General features: G+C 37.9%; 1 protein-coding gene across 4 annotated transcripts in view; it reads right to left on the bottom strand.

Moving 5' to 3' along the window:
* Window positions 1-17,959, bottom strand: part of NR2C1 (nuclear receptor subfamily 2 group C member 1) — a 34,337-nt gene extending 16,378 nt beyond the window's left edge. The window contains exons 1-7 of one of the 4 annotated variants that reach the window (XM_081958569.1): window positions 16,882-17,959; window positions 5,354-5,409; window positions 3,144-3,219; window positions 2,860-2,967; window positions 2,027-2,254; window positions 1,383-1,464; window positions 693-872 (exon numbers count right to left, since the gene is read on the bottom strand). In XM_081958569.1, coding sequence (XP_081814695.1) covers window positions 693-872; window positions 1,383-1,464; window positions 2,027-2,254; window positions 2,860-2,967; window positions 3,144-3,197 — 652 coding nt within the window. In that variant the 5' untranslated portion in view covers window positions 3,198-3,219; window positions 5,354-5,409; window positions 16,882-17,959. Of the gene's footprint in view, window positions 1-692; window positions 873-1,382; window positions 1,465-2,026; window positions 2,255-2,859; window positions 2,968-3,143; window positions 3,220-5,353; window positions 5,410-15,938; window positions 15,960-16,881 lie in introns of those variants that run through there. The other 3 variants (XM_081958567.1, XM_081958568.1, XM_081958570.1) reach the window with 3 other exon arrangements.
* Between the last annotated feature and the right edge of the window lie 638 nt (window positions 17,960-18,597).

Below are 18,597 nucleotides of genomic sequence, written 5' to 3'. Positions count from 1 at the left end.
GTACAGTTCTCTGTTTTATAATGGTGGAAAAGACTGGGACTTGCAAAATCTAAAATTTTCTTACATCTTTACATACTGCAAGCCTCTTTATCAGTATTATATATGCACACATATAAGAATTCTAACATACAGGTAGTCCTTGACTTACAACAACTTATTTAGTGACGGTTCAAAGTTACATCACTGAAAAAAGTGACATGAACATTTTTCACACTTACGACCATTGCAGCATCCCTATGGTCATGTGGTCAAAATTCAGACATTTGGCAACTGAATCACATTTATAAAAGGTGTAATGTCCCAGAATCATGTGAACTCCTTTTGTGCCTTTCTAAGAAGCATAGTCAATGGAGAAGCCAGATTCACTTAACAACCAAGTTATTAATTTAACAACCGCAGTGATTTATTTAACAACTGTGGCAAGAAAGGCTGTAAAATGGAGAAACATTCACTTAATAAATGTCTCATTTAGCAACATAAATTTTATGCTCAATTGTGATAGTAAGTCAAGAACTACCTGTATAAGAATCCTAAGAAAAAATAATTGTTCCAAAAATAATTTAGGTTTCACAGCGTTAAGTGGCATTTTCTTTCTAAACTTTTAATTTATTATTTACCAGGATAAATGTATCATGCAAGAACGGTGCAAAAAACAATACAGCATTACATGAGTTTATGTCTTTCGAACTTACAGTCTTGTTTCATTCCAAATGCAATACATCTCTGCAACCTACAGTATTGACATCTGTTTCTATGATGCTTGTTAATCACACAGTCTCTTGTTCCCCGACATGAATACACTAAATTCTTCCGTATACTTCTTTTAAAGAATCCTTTGCAACCTTCACAGGTCACTGCTCCATAATGGCGTCCTGATTTCATAACAAAATGTATTAATTTTACTCTAAGTTTGCTTCTGTTTATCAAATACATACTATCAAATGTACTGTTCTCAGAACTGCTGAATGCTCAAAATGTTCTCAAAATACAAAATGTTTTATGCTTAAAATGAGATAAATGTTGCCACTGAGAAAAGAATGCAGGCTTATGGAATATAGACACTTCTATATTTCTATCATATGCTCATCAGAGATACTCATGTCAACTGCATGGAAATAGAAATTGACACGCTCAAAGAACTGTGCTACTTATCACATATAAGTGCTATTCAAAAGGTGTCATTTAAAGCAGAATTAATTCATGCTTTCAACAATTTGATTTTTCGTTTCTGTTGTGACAAATTGTTTGTAATAGCTCATAGCTTCAATGCAATCCCTTTTATGCAATGTTTAAGTGTATTACTCATAAAAGAAAAAGAAAATTAATTTAAATGCTTCATAAGATGAACATAGGTTAAAAAGTCATTCTGCATAGTGATTTACCTGAAGCCTTGTCTCCACAAACAACACAGAGATCAAATACTTTATTTAGGTTTTGATCTGTTGAAGAATTGTCTGTCAAAATCTGGGGGGGGAAATTACAATGTAATACATCTTGTTTTCACTAACTTCTTTTCTTAAAGTCATATCAATACACAAATTCCCAAAAATGAAGGAGGGTAAGCATATTTCAAAGGAGTATGTATTTGGTAATATTTCAGAAATTATTAGAGTTTTACCTATAATCGTGCACTTGATAAAAACTGAACAAGAAAAATAATTATGATTAAAGGCTTATGAATCACTCTTAAATTTGATTTTTCTATTTTACTCTGTTCATAATCAAATTGTATTTACTTTAGAAAATTAAGATTTAATTTAAGATGCAGAATATCTAGAATGGTTATAAATATAGTTTTATTATAATTTTTCTAACTTCATGAGTATTTATTCATGAGAATAAAACTATTTACTGGACTACATTGTTCATTATCTAATTTAAATCAAAGAACTCAGCACTTGCATATTCCTCTTATCTCAAGTTGCTATATGTTGATAGCATGAAAATGCTTAGCATAACTACTGGGAACAAGGCTTTTATTTTTAAAAGTTGTATGAATAAGCTATCATAAAATAGGACACCATACCTGAATGTGCTGTGCCGATATATCTGGGGATGTAAAAAACAGTTGGCCTCCTGCAGCGTCGGGAGTTGTCAGAAAAACCTTTCCTGGTGTAGCATCTTGTCTTGCAAGGATCACTTTACTTGGGGCAGAACCATCATGATTTGTTAAAATGAACTGCTTGCTTGTTGCAGTCTGATCGAGTGCTGTCACAATCTGAATTTTCTGCCCTGTCTGTTGATCTGTAACAATCTGGTGACATATTTACTTCAACTTATTATTGTGGTTTATTATAAAAAAAAGTTTTTAAAAGATGTGATCTAAGAGAGCTGTGATATTATCAAGTTTGACTGACAAAATGAATCTGCTTTCAGAAGGTGAGTATGTCATAGTATTCCATGAATTAACATTAAGGACAACAATATTTTAACCTTAAACATTGTGCCCAGATAACTCTCAGAATTCTTGTCTGTGGAAAATTCCTCAATGGAATTCATTTTATAGTTTAGTACTCAATTTACCAATAATTTAAAAAAATCTATACTTGGTGGCCTGAAAAGAATTTTAAAACTTTTTATTAAAAAAATAATAGAAATCAAAACCCTAAAAAATATGTGCATATATTGGAATAGATTCAATTCTTTTCAAGGTAAGAATTTATTCCTGAAAATGTACAATAGGAAAAATACTAGACAGGAGGCATCCGTCTTTCTCAGTCAGTATGTTGGATAAAAATTATTATCAAACACATCTGAACAACATTAGATGAGAAGGCTTATCTAATGCCTTAATGATATATCATTCCTTTTATACTACTGTACTTATTTAATTAAGTACAAAAAGAGACAGATTTTTACCTGTATCCGCTGTGGTAAGGAAAGTCCTGCATCAGCAGGAACAATCTGAATTCTTTGTGCTGTTCCGTCCATTAATGTCTGTGTAACAGATCCTTGGGAGTGTGTGATCTACAAAAAAAAGGTGAAAGTTGTGTTCTTTATTGGAAGTAAACTCTTCTAGCACCGGATAAAGTTATTTGCTTTGTACTCAAGAGGTCTATAAAATTCTAGTGTTGGATAATGACCTGCTAGAAAATTTCTATATATTCCTTATTATTATAAAACTTTTTTAAAAATGTAAATACCTCCCCCATTTGTTGTTCCATAATTTGATGGGCCAATTCCTCAATAGTTGCCATGATTCTGAATCATCAGTATTCCCTGTTAAAGAGATATTTTCCTTTTAAAAAATTACAATACAAATAATGAACAATTTGGGTAAGAGAAGTAATTGACCTCATGTTACTTTCTTTAATTTCCCTCTTTTTTGCAGAGAAAAAGGAGTCCCCTTTTCAAGGTCTATTCCATGTAGGTTCATGACATTAGCATTTCCTGCTTATGCAAAAAAAGAACAGCCTTCTTCTGGCAACCACAATTGGTACCAGTAATTGATCATAAAGTGAAGCAGTCACTAAGTGAAACCACGATATCCTTTATAATCTTAATTCAGTTTTCCTTTGCTGAAAGTCTTAAATGCAAGAATTGGACATAAAGCTATTTTTCATCACCTTCATAACTGCAAACAGTTGCTAAAGAAGGTATAACTGCAAGCAAAGCAGTCACTAAATGAGGATTACTTCTATTGTTCTACATTCTCAGTTGCTTATTCACCCAACATACTGTATTAAAAGAACAGATAAGGAAAATATCATGTTGTATGGTTATATTTTAAAAAATGGACTTGAGTGTATATATATAATTACTAAGTTTTGTTTAGGGCATCTTTTAAAATTTCATTTTGAACAAATATCTATCAATTATAGAAGTGTATATTTCCTTAAGAATTAAGTATTAATTTCAAAGCCAGCATAATTTCTAAAAATTCCCCCCTAAAGAACATACCGTGTTTCCCAGAAAATAAGACAGGATCTTATTTTCTTTTGACACCCCCCCCCCCCCGAAATAAGCACTTGGCCTTATTTTCTGGGAGGTCTTATTATTTTTGAGGTGCAGAAGGTGGTGAGCATGGTCACCTCATGGCTACTGCTGTGTTACAATATTTTCGGGGAGGACTTATTTTCAGGGGAAGGCTTATTTTAGTGCATACACTCAAAAGCCGGATTGGGCTTATTATCTGGAGAGGTCTTATTTTCAGGGAAACAGGGCACCTTCTAGGATAATGTTTTTAGAAGCAAATATTTGTATAAGAAAATATCTAAATAGCAATCATAATAATAAATCTAGGTAAACAGGAAAACCGTTTTTTCCCCATCTAAACTGAAGCCATAAAAGGCTAGACTGGTGTTTTTCACAGATCTTATTCTGGTATTTACTACAAAGACAATATAAATTTTATCTGAAATACATGTTTGATTTTACTACACACAGTCTTTGACTTATGACAATTGGGATCTAAATCTTGGTTGCTGAATGAAGTAAGCGAGATGCCCACATGAACTATTTGCTCAACAACCGTAATGCTGGCACTCCTGGTTGAGGTCATTAAGTGATCCAGGGTGGTTAAGTGGACAGAGTGAAAGAGCAGCCTGCCAGAGTATTTTGGCTTCCCTCCATGCATGGAATAGAACTTTAAGATTTGAGTTCCGTTTTTGCGACCTAGTGAAAGTCAGCTTCCTTCTGTGCACAAAGAAAACGCCTTTGCCAGGTTGCAGAAACGGAACTTGGAGTTCCAATATCCAGGATCCATTTCTGGAGTCCAGTAAAGGAATTCAGCTCCCCTTGGCAGGCAGCTCTTTCAATCAGTCCCAGAGATAAGAAGAAATCTTTTTGTCAGGCAGCTTCAGCATGCAATCTTTCCTGTCGGCCTCCCCATTGACTTTCTGGAGAAGCAGGTAGAGACAATTAGAAATGGCAATCACATTAATTTCAAGGAACTTGGCAACTGGTTGTAAGTGCAAACAAGTTGCCAAGTGCCCAAAAACATTGTGACCATGAGGGGAATGTTTTATGAGAGCTGTAATTACTTAATGGACCATAAAGTACCCTTTCTAAGGCCATTATAATTCTGAATGGTTAAACAACAGGTTGTACGTTGACTACCTGTATATAATTCTTTTTTTAAAAAAACCTAATTATTTCTTTTCATTTTTCTTTAATATAATTCTAATTTTTGTATTAGATTGGACTGTTAAAACTATATCCTTCCTAAATGATTAATCCACACTAGAAGGGAGGCTTTATATACTTAAATACCTAAATGTTATTTATGAATATACTGATGTCAGGTGTTTAATTTTTCTTGTTTGTATTATTTTTCAAATTTTTCTTTTGTGAATTGTTCCAGTTAAATTGAATGATGAAATATAAATAAACAGAAATCAAGCATTCTTCTTACCATAGGTATAATGTTATACTTCAGTTCCTGTATTCATAATCATTATTTGGAGACTCCTGTGAGTTTATAGAAAGAAATATAATTCATTATAAAGCATTATGAAATAAAAAAATGGATTTATAGAAGGATTTTCAATCAATGCAAGAATTAGCCAAATACCAAGCACATATATTTTATTAAAATTTAATTATTTGCAGTGAAAATTGCCAGTGACTTTTTAATAATTTTTAATTGATTATGACTATTTATGCACACGTTCATGAATAGACTGTATCGAGATCTGGATTCTAAAGGGAAAGGTGATTTGGAATGCATACTCATCATACTTGTCAGCACTTCCTTAAAGTAGATGCATTTTCATCAAATTTGTGTAACAGTAATTGTGTAAATCAGAAATGGAATTGCTGATAGTGCAAGATGAGTGTCTATACATAGGAAGCACAAGGGCTGTTCAATGCTAGGCTACCATCCAGTTCTCTAACGTTTGACTGAAAAGTATACTACATGGCAAACTCAGCATTAATTAACAGCACTAATTGGATCCAAAGAAGCAGGATACAGGAGAAACCAAGTCTCATAAACTGATTAGCATTTCCCCATGCTAATTATGAAGAATAACATCATACTAATTCCATGCAGCTTTTCAGACCCCCTGTCCTCTCTCCAGCAATATCCACTCAGCAGGTGATGAATCAGGGATGTACATTTGTCCCAATTTCATTCAACTCCTCTACATTAGGCAAACTATCAAAAAAGAAACACCACCCACTACAATGGACAATAAAGAATTCTTGGCCCTTAATTGGTTATGATAAAATTCTATTGGAAGCATAAACATAAGTTTCTTGACCTAGATTTACAAAAAGACCTAAGCTTTACTTCAAAAATCTGAAACTTAGGCATGCTAGGAAGACCATTGTCAAAAATCAAATACCTTACCAGCATTTTGTACCTAGATGCAGATGAGTCTGTACATTAGCTAGACTCAGTGTTTCATCTCCATCTTTTCCAGAAGGGTATGAAATGGCATACCAATACAACAACATCCAAGAAATTGAATGAATGCCATGCCTATGTCACCCTTTTATTCAAATTGGCCTTAAAGACTCAATTTCACTTCTTTTAATGAGAGACAGGTAATATATAGATGCTAATCTTTTGCCTTTGATTCTTCCAAACAAGATGATCTTCTTGGATGATTCTTACCATCGCACTATATGTCCAAAATATCTAAGCTTTACTTTTTTATTAGCATTTTCATCTATTTTTCTCCATGTAGTATTGGTTATTTTATTCTTACACTCTGTAACAGTGATGGCAAACCTTTTTTTGGCTTGCATGTCAAAAGTGGGGGGAGCGCAGGGGGGTCATGCATGGGCGTGCCATACATGCGCATGCTTCCTCCCTCTGCGCACGCGCGCACACAACTAGCACTCCCCCCCGCTTCCAGCACTCTTTTTTCGCCCTCCCCAGACTCCAGAGGCTTTCTAGGAGCCTGGGGAGGGCAAAAACAGCCTCCCACCCCAGAGGCCCTTTGGAGGCTTCAGGAGCTTCCCTGAAGCCTCCGGAGCAACAAAAACCACCCCTACGGGCAAACTGGAAGTTCAGGAACAGATTTCCTGTTTGCTCGTAGAGCCATTTTTTGCCCTCTGGAGCCTTCAGGAAGCCTCCTGAAGGCTCCGGAGGGCAAAAAACGAAGTTACTTGTTTGCTCGTAAGACTGTTTTTCACCCTCCGGAGCCTTCAGGGAAGCCTCTGGAGGGTGAAAAAATGCCTCAAAAGAAGGCTGAAGACACCTTGCATGCCCTGACAAAAGCTCCGCGTGCCACCTGTGGTACGCGTGTCATTGGTTCGCCATCACGGCTCTATAAAGTTCTCAATGAATTTCTCGAGCACCACAATTCAAAGGCATCCATTTTTCTTCATTCATCTTTTTGAATGATGTTGTCAAAGCCATATTTTACAACTCAGAAAATTATGATCTTGTCAATATTGTTCTAACTTTCTTGAGAATGTTATGTCTCTGCATATATATGTAATTGTTAACTTACAGTAGTTTATTTAATGAACGTTCAAAATTATAATGACACTGAAAAAGGTGACTTATGACCACTTTTCACACTTACAACCATTGCAGCTTTCCCTGGTCACGTAATCAAAATTCAGATGTTTGGCAACTGGTTCATATTTATGAGTTGCAGTCTCCTGGTGTCACACAATCACCTTTTGCAATCTTCTGACAAGCAAAGTCAATGGGGAATTCAGATTCACTTAACAAATGTGTTACTAACTTAATAACTGTAGTGATTCACTTAACAACTGTGGCAAGAAAAGTCATAACATGGAACAAAACTCACTTAACAACTTTCTTGCTTAGCAACAGAAATTTTGGGCTTAATTGTGTTGTAAGTCAAGAACTACCTATATTGTCTACATATGGTTATTCATTAACCTCATATACTGGGCTTGTATTTCCAAGTAGGCTTTGGAAGTACGCGACTGCATAAACACAGACTAAATTTGTACATATCTAATTTTGTCCTCAACCTCAAAATTGGGAATTTCCATTGCTAAGAAAGGTGGCTATTGAGTGAGTCTCACCCAATTTTATGGTCTTTTTGCATGATTGGCAGGTGAATTACTGCAGTTGTAAATTGCATCATGCGATTGTTAAGCAAGTCCAGCTTCCCTCATTGATTTTGCTTGCTGGAAGCTGAGTGGAAAAGTTGCAAGTGGTTATCACCTGACCTGGGATGTTTGAGACCTTTTGGAACCATTCTTCATTTAGTAGATAAATTGCCTTCTTAGAAATAATTTTTAAATTCAATTTTAAACTTTTTAAAATATAATATAAAGTTTTTGGATTAAATAAAAGCAAAAAGAGGCTCAGATTATTGATTGTAGAAAATTAGCAACCGATTTAGGATTCAGGTGGATTTGAATTGTAATTTTAAATTATTAGAATTTCTGTCATGGGATAGTGGGACTTCGTAGGTTTTCTTAGGCCAAACAAGATAATGGACACTAGAAATAGCTGGAATATAAGAAAGGGAGCAATTGAATAAAGAATGAAAAATATTTTAAGAGTGTGTTCTGATGAAAATTTATGAAAAATGAAATATTTAGAAATGATGTATAGATTATTAAGGAAGTAAGAGAACAAAAATTATTCTGGATAAATTTGAAATTAATCAGAGTTTAGATATAAATTACACTGTATCTTAAGAGGGATGATAAATTACTTAAAATTGTTTGCACTTGTTGGGATGAAGAGGGAAGCTGGGATGAAAAGGGATGAACCTATGAGATGAACTTATGCTAACCTTTTTGCCATTGTGTGCCAAAAGTGGGGGAGGGCAGGGGGGTCTTGCGTGGGCTTACCCTCACCCATAATTCTATGCATGTGACCTCCAGCGCGCATGTATGCATGACACCCTACACATGTGCACTACTCCACGCATGCGTGCACAAGCCCCCCCCCCCGGTTTTGGTGCGCGATGGACCCATTTTTCATCCTCCCCAGCTCCAGAAGCTTTCTAGGAGCCTGGGGAGAGCAAAAACGCTCCCCCCGGAGGCCTTCCAGAGGCTTCTCTGGAGGGAAAAAAAACTGCTCAATGCACAAACCGGAAGTCTGTTGGCCAGCACGCACATGCTTCGCATGACCTAACAAATTGCTCTGCGTTCCACCTGTGGCACATGTGCTATAGGTTCGCCACCACAGACCTATGTGATGAACCTATGAAATGAACCCATGAGATGGAAGGCCATACTAATTTGACATGTAAGTAAATAAGTTAGGTTTTTCTTCATATTTTTCTTTTTTATATTTTGTAGTCTGCATACTTTTTCTTCTACTTTTACTCTTCAGTAAAATTATTGTGTGTGGGGGGGGGGGGAACAGAAGTATAAAAATTCCAATAGAAAACAGACTAACCATGAAGCAGACAAACAAATACATTAAGGAAGGTATTAATACATCAAGAAGATAAAACCATCCTCTTGAGCATGCTTTTAGATTTTAGTGTTTTTCAGTACCTTATTTGTTTCTCATTATGCTTGGATTGATATTATATGCTTTATCGTGCCATTATATGCCCAGAATCTATTAGGATTGTGGGAGAATATAAACCCTGGAAATAAATATTACAACTAAGATGATGGTGATACTATCTGTTCAATCCTGTCAGATTCTCAGTGATTGTATTGACCACCTCTCTCTCCATATTTTCCTACCTTCTTTCAGTTGTTTTATGCTCTGGTTTGGGTTGGCTTTGAAGGCATCCTGTCTACATGTTTTCTGGCAAGCCTCATTTTTTTTAAATCACCATTTTGAGCATATCTGCCTTTTCCAGTTAATTGCATGACATGGCCAAAATAAATAAGGCAGAATTTTATGATTTTTGCTTCCAGTGAAATGCCTGGTTTTAAACGCTCTTGTCCAAGGAACGCACAGGAGCCTTCTCCAACTCCACAGCTCAAACAAGTTGATTTTCCTCCTTTAATAGTTTTTTTATGGTCCCAAAACTAATGTATCAATACAGTAATAATGCATTACAATTGTAAAGGTAGCTAACACTCATCATTCCCCAAATGCTTCCTTAAAAAGTTGTTTTTACTATTTTTCAGAAGATCGTTATGAGCAGTGATCTGACAGTGATATATTGAAAGATGTATTGAAATGCATATCAGTTTAACACACAGAAGGCAATCTTAAAAAGAATAGAAGCCAAATTTGCACAGGATTGGAAGATGAAAACCAGCACTCTGAAATTTATGAATAACCAGAATAATCAGGGCAGTCAGCATTAATTGCAGCTTTTTGGTGGTCTTAAAAGGCAGACCTTTACATGTTGCCAATCTGGAATGGCAGTATCTTCATTTTATGGGAAATAGGTAATCGTGTGACTACAAAAAATAGCCAAGTCACATTGTATTAAAAAATCTTCAGATACTGCTGAATTATTGTTGAAATTAATTTTTCACCCTTAGCTATGCAGATTAAAGTTGCTAATAGCTATTCCATAATACCCTAAGCATCACGGACACCTTAATCCTGTTATAGCTTCTTATGTTTCTATTTTTAGCAAATGTACACATCACATCTAAAAATTATTTGTAAGCATTTTAATCATTTTAATTTTTGCAATGTTCAGTTGAAAGGGCTAATTGATAACTGCTTGAAAACTAAATTTTCATATGGGTGTTTTACCTCTCTACAGAAATAGAGCACAACAATGATGAGAACTATCTTGAATGCATTTGGGTTCTCTTGAATGCATTTGAGTCAATATTAAAGGTTGGGAGGGAAATGACATTGCCATAGGTCTATACTACAGGCCACCCAACCAAGCAAAATAAGTAGATGAACTTTTTGCTAGTCAGCTAACTAAGGTATGTAGGAAGCACACCACAATAGTAGTGGGGGATTTTAACTACCCTGACATCAACTGGGAAACACTCTGCACCAAGTGGAAGATCCAACAGGTTCCTAACAAACCTAGCACACAACTTTGTTTCCCAAAAAGTAGAGAAGGGAACAAGGGGATCAGCCATATTGGACTTAATTCTCACTAACAGAGAGGAAATGATGGAAGGTGTTGAAGCCATAGGAACCCTGGGGGCAAGTGACCATGCAATATTGGAATTCAACATTATGCAAACACACGTAGTAGAACAAAGTCAAACTAGACTCTTGGACTTTAAGAAAGCTAATTTCAATAAACTTAGAGAGAGCTTGGGAAGAACTTCATGGATGAGAATCCTCAAGGGGAAAACAACCCAAGAAGCTTTGGAAATTTTGAAAAATGAGTACAAAAGCCCAGTCTAGCACAATACCAAGGAAGAAAAATAACAGCTCCCAAAAGAAACCAGCATGGCTACATAAAGAACTCTCAGACAAATTGAAAGACAAAAAAGATAAATATAAAAAGTGGAAAGAGGGGGACATAACTAAGGCAGAATATCAGCACTTCACAGTAAGTATTGTTTCTGATTTCTAATGATAGTTTTTAAATACATGGCAATTACTATCAAACACCATAAAGCCAATATCAGAAAATAGCCAGAGCCTGTAAAGATGAAATAAGGAAAGCTAAGGCTCACAATGAAGAAAGGCTTACCACAAAAGTAAAAAATAACAAAAAAGCTTCTTCCAACATGTTAAAAACAAGAAAAAAGGTAAGGAAACAATTGGTCCATTGCTAGGAGAAAGTGGCAAGCAGGTGACAAGCAACAGGGAGAAAGCAGAACTATTTAACTCATGTTTTGCATCTGTCTTTACACAAAGGGATAAAACAGTCTAACCTATCAAAAAACAGCACCACAAAAATCAGATTAGGAACACAAATTGAAATAGGGAAGAGCACCTGTTTACCCTAAACGAGTTCAGATCACCAGGACCGGACAGTTTACACCCCAGGGTTCTGAAGAAACTGGCAGACGAGATCTCAGAACCACTGAACTATATCTTTCAGAGATCCTGGAGCACAGGAGAACTACCAGAGAACTGGAAAAGAGCTGATGTGGTTCCCATCTTCAAAAAAGGGAAAAAAACAGATCCAGGAAACTACAGACCTATCAGCCTGACCCCGATACCAGGAAAGATTCTTGAAAAGATAATCAAGCAATGAATTAGCGAACACCTAGAAGCAAACAAAGTAATAGCCAAAAGCCAACATGGGTTTGTCAAAAACAGATCATGCCAGACTAATCTTATTGCATTCTTTGATAATGTGACAAAATTAGTGAACCAGAGGAATGCCATCGATAATAGTTTACTTGGACTTCAGTAAGGCATTTGATAAGGTAGACCATAACCTACTACTAGATAAAGTAGATGAATGTGGGTTAGACAGCATCACCACCAGATGGATTCGTAACTGGCTGACCAACCGCACTCAACATGTAGTCCTCAATGGAACTGCATCTACATGGAGGGAAGTATGCAGTGGAGTACCCCAAGGCTCTGTTTTGGGCCCAGTACTCTTCAACATCTTCATCAATGATTTGGATGAGGAAATAAATGGGGAACTCATCAAATTTGCAGACGACACCAAGCTGGCAGGAATAGCCAACACTCCAGAAGATAGGCTAAAGATACAGAAGGATCTTGACAAACTTGAACATTGGGCACTGTTGTGGCCCAGCAGGAGCCGTTGGAGCTGCCACCAGACTCCGACTGCGAGAGTCCCTATGAGTCGGCTCTGGAGGATGTGGAGGACCCTGGGCAGGGTTCTGACTCTGAGCAGGGATCGGAAAGTCTGGTCGGCCACCAGGAGGCGCCTGAGGCATGGAGCAGCGGTGAGAGCCAAAAGAGGGGGGCTCCTGATGTCATGCCTTGGAGCAGTGGGGAGGAGTCACGGGACAGTGACTCAGACATCAGCAGGGAGTTCTTAGATGCTTGTTACCGCCGCGCCCACAGGCGCAAGGAGCAAGGGCGCAGTTACTGGTGGTAATTGCTCTCAGCTGCTGATAAGTAGACTTCTCTTCAGTCTATAAAAGGATTGATTGTGCATACACCCTTTGCAGAAGTCAACGTAGGAACTATTGGGAAAGTTCCGTCTTGTGAGCTTGGCATGCTGGATAGCTGCTATCGTGTCTCTGTGCCGGAGGGTTCTGAGAGTCTTGTCATGGTGGATTGCTGCCAAGGATCTGTCTGTCTGTCGGTGCAATAAATCCTGTTGAAGTAGTTTTGGTCTGGAGTGTATTCTGTGTTGGCGAGGGAAGAAGGGGAGTCAGAACAGGGCACTATCTAATAAAATGAAATTCAATGGTGAAAAGAGTAAGGTTCTACATTTAGGCAACAAAAACGAAATGCACAGGTACACTATAGGTGGTACCTTGCTCAACAGTAGTAACTGTGAAAGGGATCTTGGAGTCCTAGTGAACAACCATTTAAATATGAGCCAGCAGTGTGCAGCAGCTGCCAAAAAAGCCAACACAGTTCTAGGCTACATAAACAGAGGGATATAATCAAGATCACGCGAAGTGTTAATACCACTTTATAATGCCTTGGTAAGGCCACACTTGGAATACTGCATTCAGTTTTGATCGCCACGAAGTAGAAAAGATGTGGAAACTCTAGAAAGAGTGCAGAGAAGAGCAACAAAGATGATTAGGGGACTGGAGACTAAAACATATGAAGAACAGTTGCAGGAACTGGGTATGTTTAGCTTAAGAGAAAGAAGGACTAGGGGAGACATGATAGCAGTGTTCCAATATCTCAGGGGTTGCCACAAAGAAGTGGGAGTCAAACTATTTTCCAAGGCACCTGAGGTAGAACAAGAAGCAATGGGTGGAAACTAATCAAGGAGAGAAGCAACTTAGAACTGAGGAGAAATTTCCTGACAGTTAGAACAATTAGTTAGTGGAACAGCTTGCCTCCAGAAGTTGTACATGCCCCAAAACTGGAAGTCTTTAAGAAGATGTTGGATAGCCATTTGTCTGAAACGGTATATGGTTTCCTGCCTAGGCAGGGGGTTGGACTAGAAGACCTCCAAGGTCCCTTCCAACTCTGCTATTGTATTGTTTCACCCACCCTCACTTTTTAAATAATAAGAACAGCAAAAATTAACACATATTTAATTTTTTAAAAAAACAAGCAACAGAAAAAATTATTAACCTTCAATAACGTCTTTGCAATAGTATAATTGATCCTATCCAGCAGAATTTCCTTTTTGAGATAATGATTCGCTTTTTAAATTTAGAGACAATATGAATGTAAGTTTAACTAAGTATTATAAGTTTCAAAAATCACATTAGTTCACTATGATTTTTGAAGCTTACAAAATTGAATTTTAAAATCTATATCAGAACTATAATGCACACACTACAAATATATTATACAAAGTCTGTACATATGGATATTTTGAACATAGATTACTCATAAAATGGGGAAATGGTTACAATTTTAGTCTAATCATATGCTAAATAAGTAGGTTTCAGATTACCAAAGTGATATTTGTGATCATTCTGCACACTGTCCCATAATTAATTTATTTAATTATTAAACTAGATTGAAAGGTTCTATATAGTAATGCTTGCTTACGTGCAAAATTATCAAATGTATATCTTACACATTTTAAGAATCTATATTATTTTTCAAAGTATTAAAACCAAATTCTGGGAAAATAGAAAAGAACAGTAAGTATTGTTTCTGATTTCTAATGATAGTTTTTAAATACATGGCAATTACTATCAAACACCATAAAGCCAATTTCAATAAGAACAGAATAGAAAGGTTATCTCTGAATAACCTGTATGATATATAATTGTAGGCACATTGCATTGTGAAAATACTCTAATTTTTATTACTAACATTATCAGTTGTAATATGTGAACAATTTTTATACCACAATTTTTAAGAAAATTCAATGGCTGCTTTAATACACACAATTAAAAATACACAAAGAATAAGCAAATAGATGCAAAACTAAAGAATTTTATACGGGGCAAGGAAGAGAAATAGTTCCAGTCAAACAAGCAATCTAAGAAATGCATGTTAAGAATAAGTAACAGAATGGGCAAGGGAACACTTTTAATGTCATTTTCAAAGAAAACCTGATATGTATCTCTTTTATTGAATCAAAATGCAACATCCCAGAGTCAAAGCCAGATACTCTTTGATGTCACTAATGAGAAGTATTCTGGCCACCAGGGGGCAGTGTGTATCTAGTTTGATTATGGTTGGGACTCATTAGGTATATATAATTACATATCTTTTCCATTGGGTTTATCAGGAATTAAATTTGCAGGCAATTGCACTTTAGAAGACTATATATCTCCTCAAAATAAAGTCAGCAGAACAGCATTGTGCCGTTCAGCAACCTTTAAAAAAACCCAAAATAAATACTCCATCACTATTTTTGTTGCCCACCCCACCAAATATATTGTCGAGTGCCTCCAACATCTCCAGGTCCATCAATTCCAATTCTGCTGACACACTGCTAGCCTCTAATGAGCTGATCAGCATGCCAGGTATTCCTTTTTAACTAATAATTATTTTTAATTCATCAACGTGACCCTTGTAGGATTCATTAGCTATAAGGAACTACTCAGTCCCAATGGTGAGTGCTATTACAGGGAGGGATGAGAGTCAGTTCCGACTGGCTGGTTTGGCATAATTTATAACGTCTACCTCCTGGCATACACATTCTTACTGGTTTTTAGAGGGATAGTGTTTTAAATTTAATCTGATATTTTAAACTTTTGTATTGATTTATTTATTAGCTGTACAGTTTGGCATATTTTATCCTCCTCTCACACATGTATTTCTGTAGTTATTTCTATGTTTTAATCTGTTGTATTTTAATACGGACTGTACACCGCCCCGAGTCCCTTTCGGGAAAGGGGGCGGTATATAAACGCTAATAATAAATAAAAATAAATAAATAAATAAATTAGAGGGCATGACATAATGTAACATCTGCACTATCTCTGGGAAGTGCAGAAAAGAAAAAAGTGCACTGTATATATATACCATGCTAAAAAATAAAAGTAAAATAATTAGTACAGCATTTTCTAAAGCAGAAATAGGCAAACCAGGTACTTTGCTACATTAGTTATGGACGACAGCTTCAAATCCTTACCAAAGATTAGTGCAGAGTAAATTCTCATCAGCCTGAGAATTTAAATAAATCATAGTTAAAAGTGTTTTGTGCCAATTATGATCCCACACTGTGCGTAAAAATAGAGGAATGGAGGAATGAATCAGAAAATAATGTTTTATACCCTTACTCAAAATTATGGTTTAAAAGAACTAGAAAATTAAGCTTAATCTTTTAAAATCAAGAACAGAGGTTACCATCCCTTCTACATAACGCACCTCCATACACTGAGTGCAATTCTTGCACTCGGAGAGAGGAGTTACATAACTGTGTGTAAAATCAACATATCAGGAAAAATGAGGAAAGGGGTCAGTGACATCTAAGGTGCCAAGGCTTTGCCGTTGCCATTGTGTCCACTAACGTTCAATGATACAGGAAGGGATTAGCCTAGCCTGCCCACTTCCTCTGGAGTTTTGAGTAACAGGCCTCAGATACTGAGGCCATCCGGGGACCCGTCCGTCAACCAGTCGGAGGAAGGCTCCAAGCCCGCTGTCACTCGCCGACACAAAATGGCTGCTGCGAGGCCAGGCTGCAACGCTCCGAAGCCTTTCCACACCACAGCAAAGCGGCAGCCTAGGTAGCGACAGGGCCGACTCCAACTCCATCGCCTTCCCATAAACCTGAGGGCGAGGGCCATAATGAAGAGAAGGCCCCGGGGCGCGGCTAGGATCCGGGGAGGGGAGATGCAAGCCTTTCCTGTGGGTGAAAGGTCAGAGGGGCGGCGGCGGCACCAGGAGGAACTACTTCTACCGCCCAGCCCATGTATAACGGCATCCTGCCACCACAGGGCACGGAAGAGGCCGCAATTAGGCAGCACCACGACGCCGCTTCGCCAGCCGAGATCCGAAGGAAGGGAAGGCCTCCCTGAGCTGGGCTACCACCGGCGGCGCTTCGGCTCCCTATCCCCGTCCTCTCCTCCTCTTACCTGTCAGGCGCAGCTGTAGCTCTTCGGGGTTTATTTGTCGGTGGCGGCTCCGGATCTAGGAGGTCAGAGTTCGTGACCCCGCCTTCTACGTTCGGTCCTGTCCCGTCGTGTGGCGTGGCGTAACGTTCTGTTTCCCCTCCCCCTTCGCAGTTAGCCTCCGCCGCCCGCAGAACGGCTGCGCATGCGCAAAGGCAGCCCGTAGCGAGGGAAGAACGAACGTCACCGGCGAGGAAAGGGAAGGAAGGGAGACTTTTGCCTTTGCTAGCCGTAACAATGAGGGGAGGGGAAACAACACGAGAACTAGCTAAACATTTTCTGCGCGTGCTCGCGGGTTTTCCTGTCAATCAGGTTTATTAAGGAGACAAGTGGAGAGGACTATGGCAATTCCCGTTCAGTGTTCCGGGCATTTTTCAGAGACGCATAGTAGGATGTTTTATCACTTGGAAGCCACCGGAGGACTTTTTCTAGACTTGGACATTAGGAAGGACTTGATGTAATTAATACTTAGATGGATGGTCACCATTACTCTAGACTTTACTGGGAAATCGAGGAAGCACTTTCCTTTGTTGCCAATAAACTGTACACTGGGACCCGTATAAGTCCTTGAGGTCAAGTTTGGAAAGCATCTTTAATCTGGCATGCTATTTAGCATGCTTTAGAAAGTTGTTTTTGTCCTTTACCAGCGATCACTTTTTATTAAACATTGAGATGTCCCGATAGAAGAAGGAACTGCAGGCAAATTTTCAAGATGCCTCCAGAAAATCTGTTTCCTGTCAAAGTTAGAAACTATCAGAGCTTGCTATTGGTAGCACATTATCGCTAAAGGGGGCTGCTTGCCCTTGTGTCTTGTGAAAAGGCTTGACTCCCCCCCCCTTTCTTCATTCTTTAATTGGGAGGGGGGAAAGAGATAAAAAATTACTGGGTTAAGAAGAGGCTTTGATTTGTTTTGTTAGGTTGTTGATTCTAAGGATCATAGATGGTAAAGGGAAATAAGGGCCGGAAGGAAAGGTGAAGGGATTAGGAAGTCAGAAGATGACTGCTCCTGCTCTGTGGTGGTTTCCCAGTGGTCTTGGGAGAGTATAAAGACCTCCCCGTCCACCTAGAGCAGCGGCCCCCAACTTTCTGGTCACAAGGGACAGGTTCTGTGGAGACAGGTTTTTCCGCAGACTGGAAGCAGTGTGGTTTTGTGCGCTGTCTGCATCCTGTGGATGGGGCTTTGCTTTTTTGCGCAGCCTGGTTTCTGACATTTGCAGACTGATGCCAGTCCACAGACCAAGGGTTGAGGACCCAACCTGGAGAGTTAATCAGGGCAGTTTAATTTGGAACATGAAGAGTTCTCATCCTTGATGAAAAAGGCTATTTGATTTTACATCACTCTGACCTAGCAAGGATTAGACCTCATGTGTATCTCTCTATACCTGGCAAAGTATTACTCTAAATGATTGCACAGAGAATTTACTTCTTAATTATATTCTAGTGAAATGGTCTATAAATAACGTTCAGATGGTGGCTGGACTGCTCAAGGCCAATCTAACTATATCCACTGCAAAAGTCTGCAATATGTTTGAGGATATACCTGCTGCAAATGACGTGCCAGTTTTTACCAATTTTACTGAGTTTAAGAGCTTGCCATCTGATCAGAGTTTAAGAGGTCAGCTTCAATTACTGTGACCTCTAATTCAACAAGATATTGATATGGGCACTCTTGTTTCATGA

The sequence above is a fragment of the Natrix helvetica genome, assembly GCF_964273705.1.
Source record: "Natrix helvetica genome assembly, chromosome: 6".
Classification (NCBI taxonomy): Eukaryota; Metazoa; Chordata; class Lepidosauria; order Squamata; family Natricidae; genus Natrix; species Natrix helvetica.
This window is presented reverse-complemented; position numbering and strand designations above follow the sequence as displayed.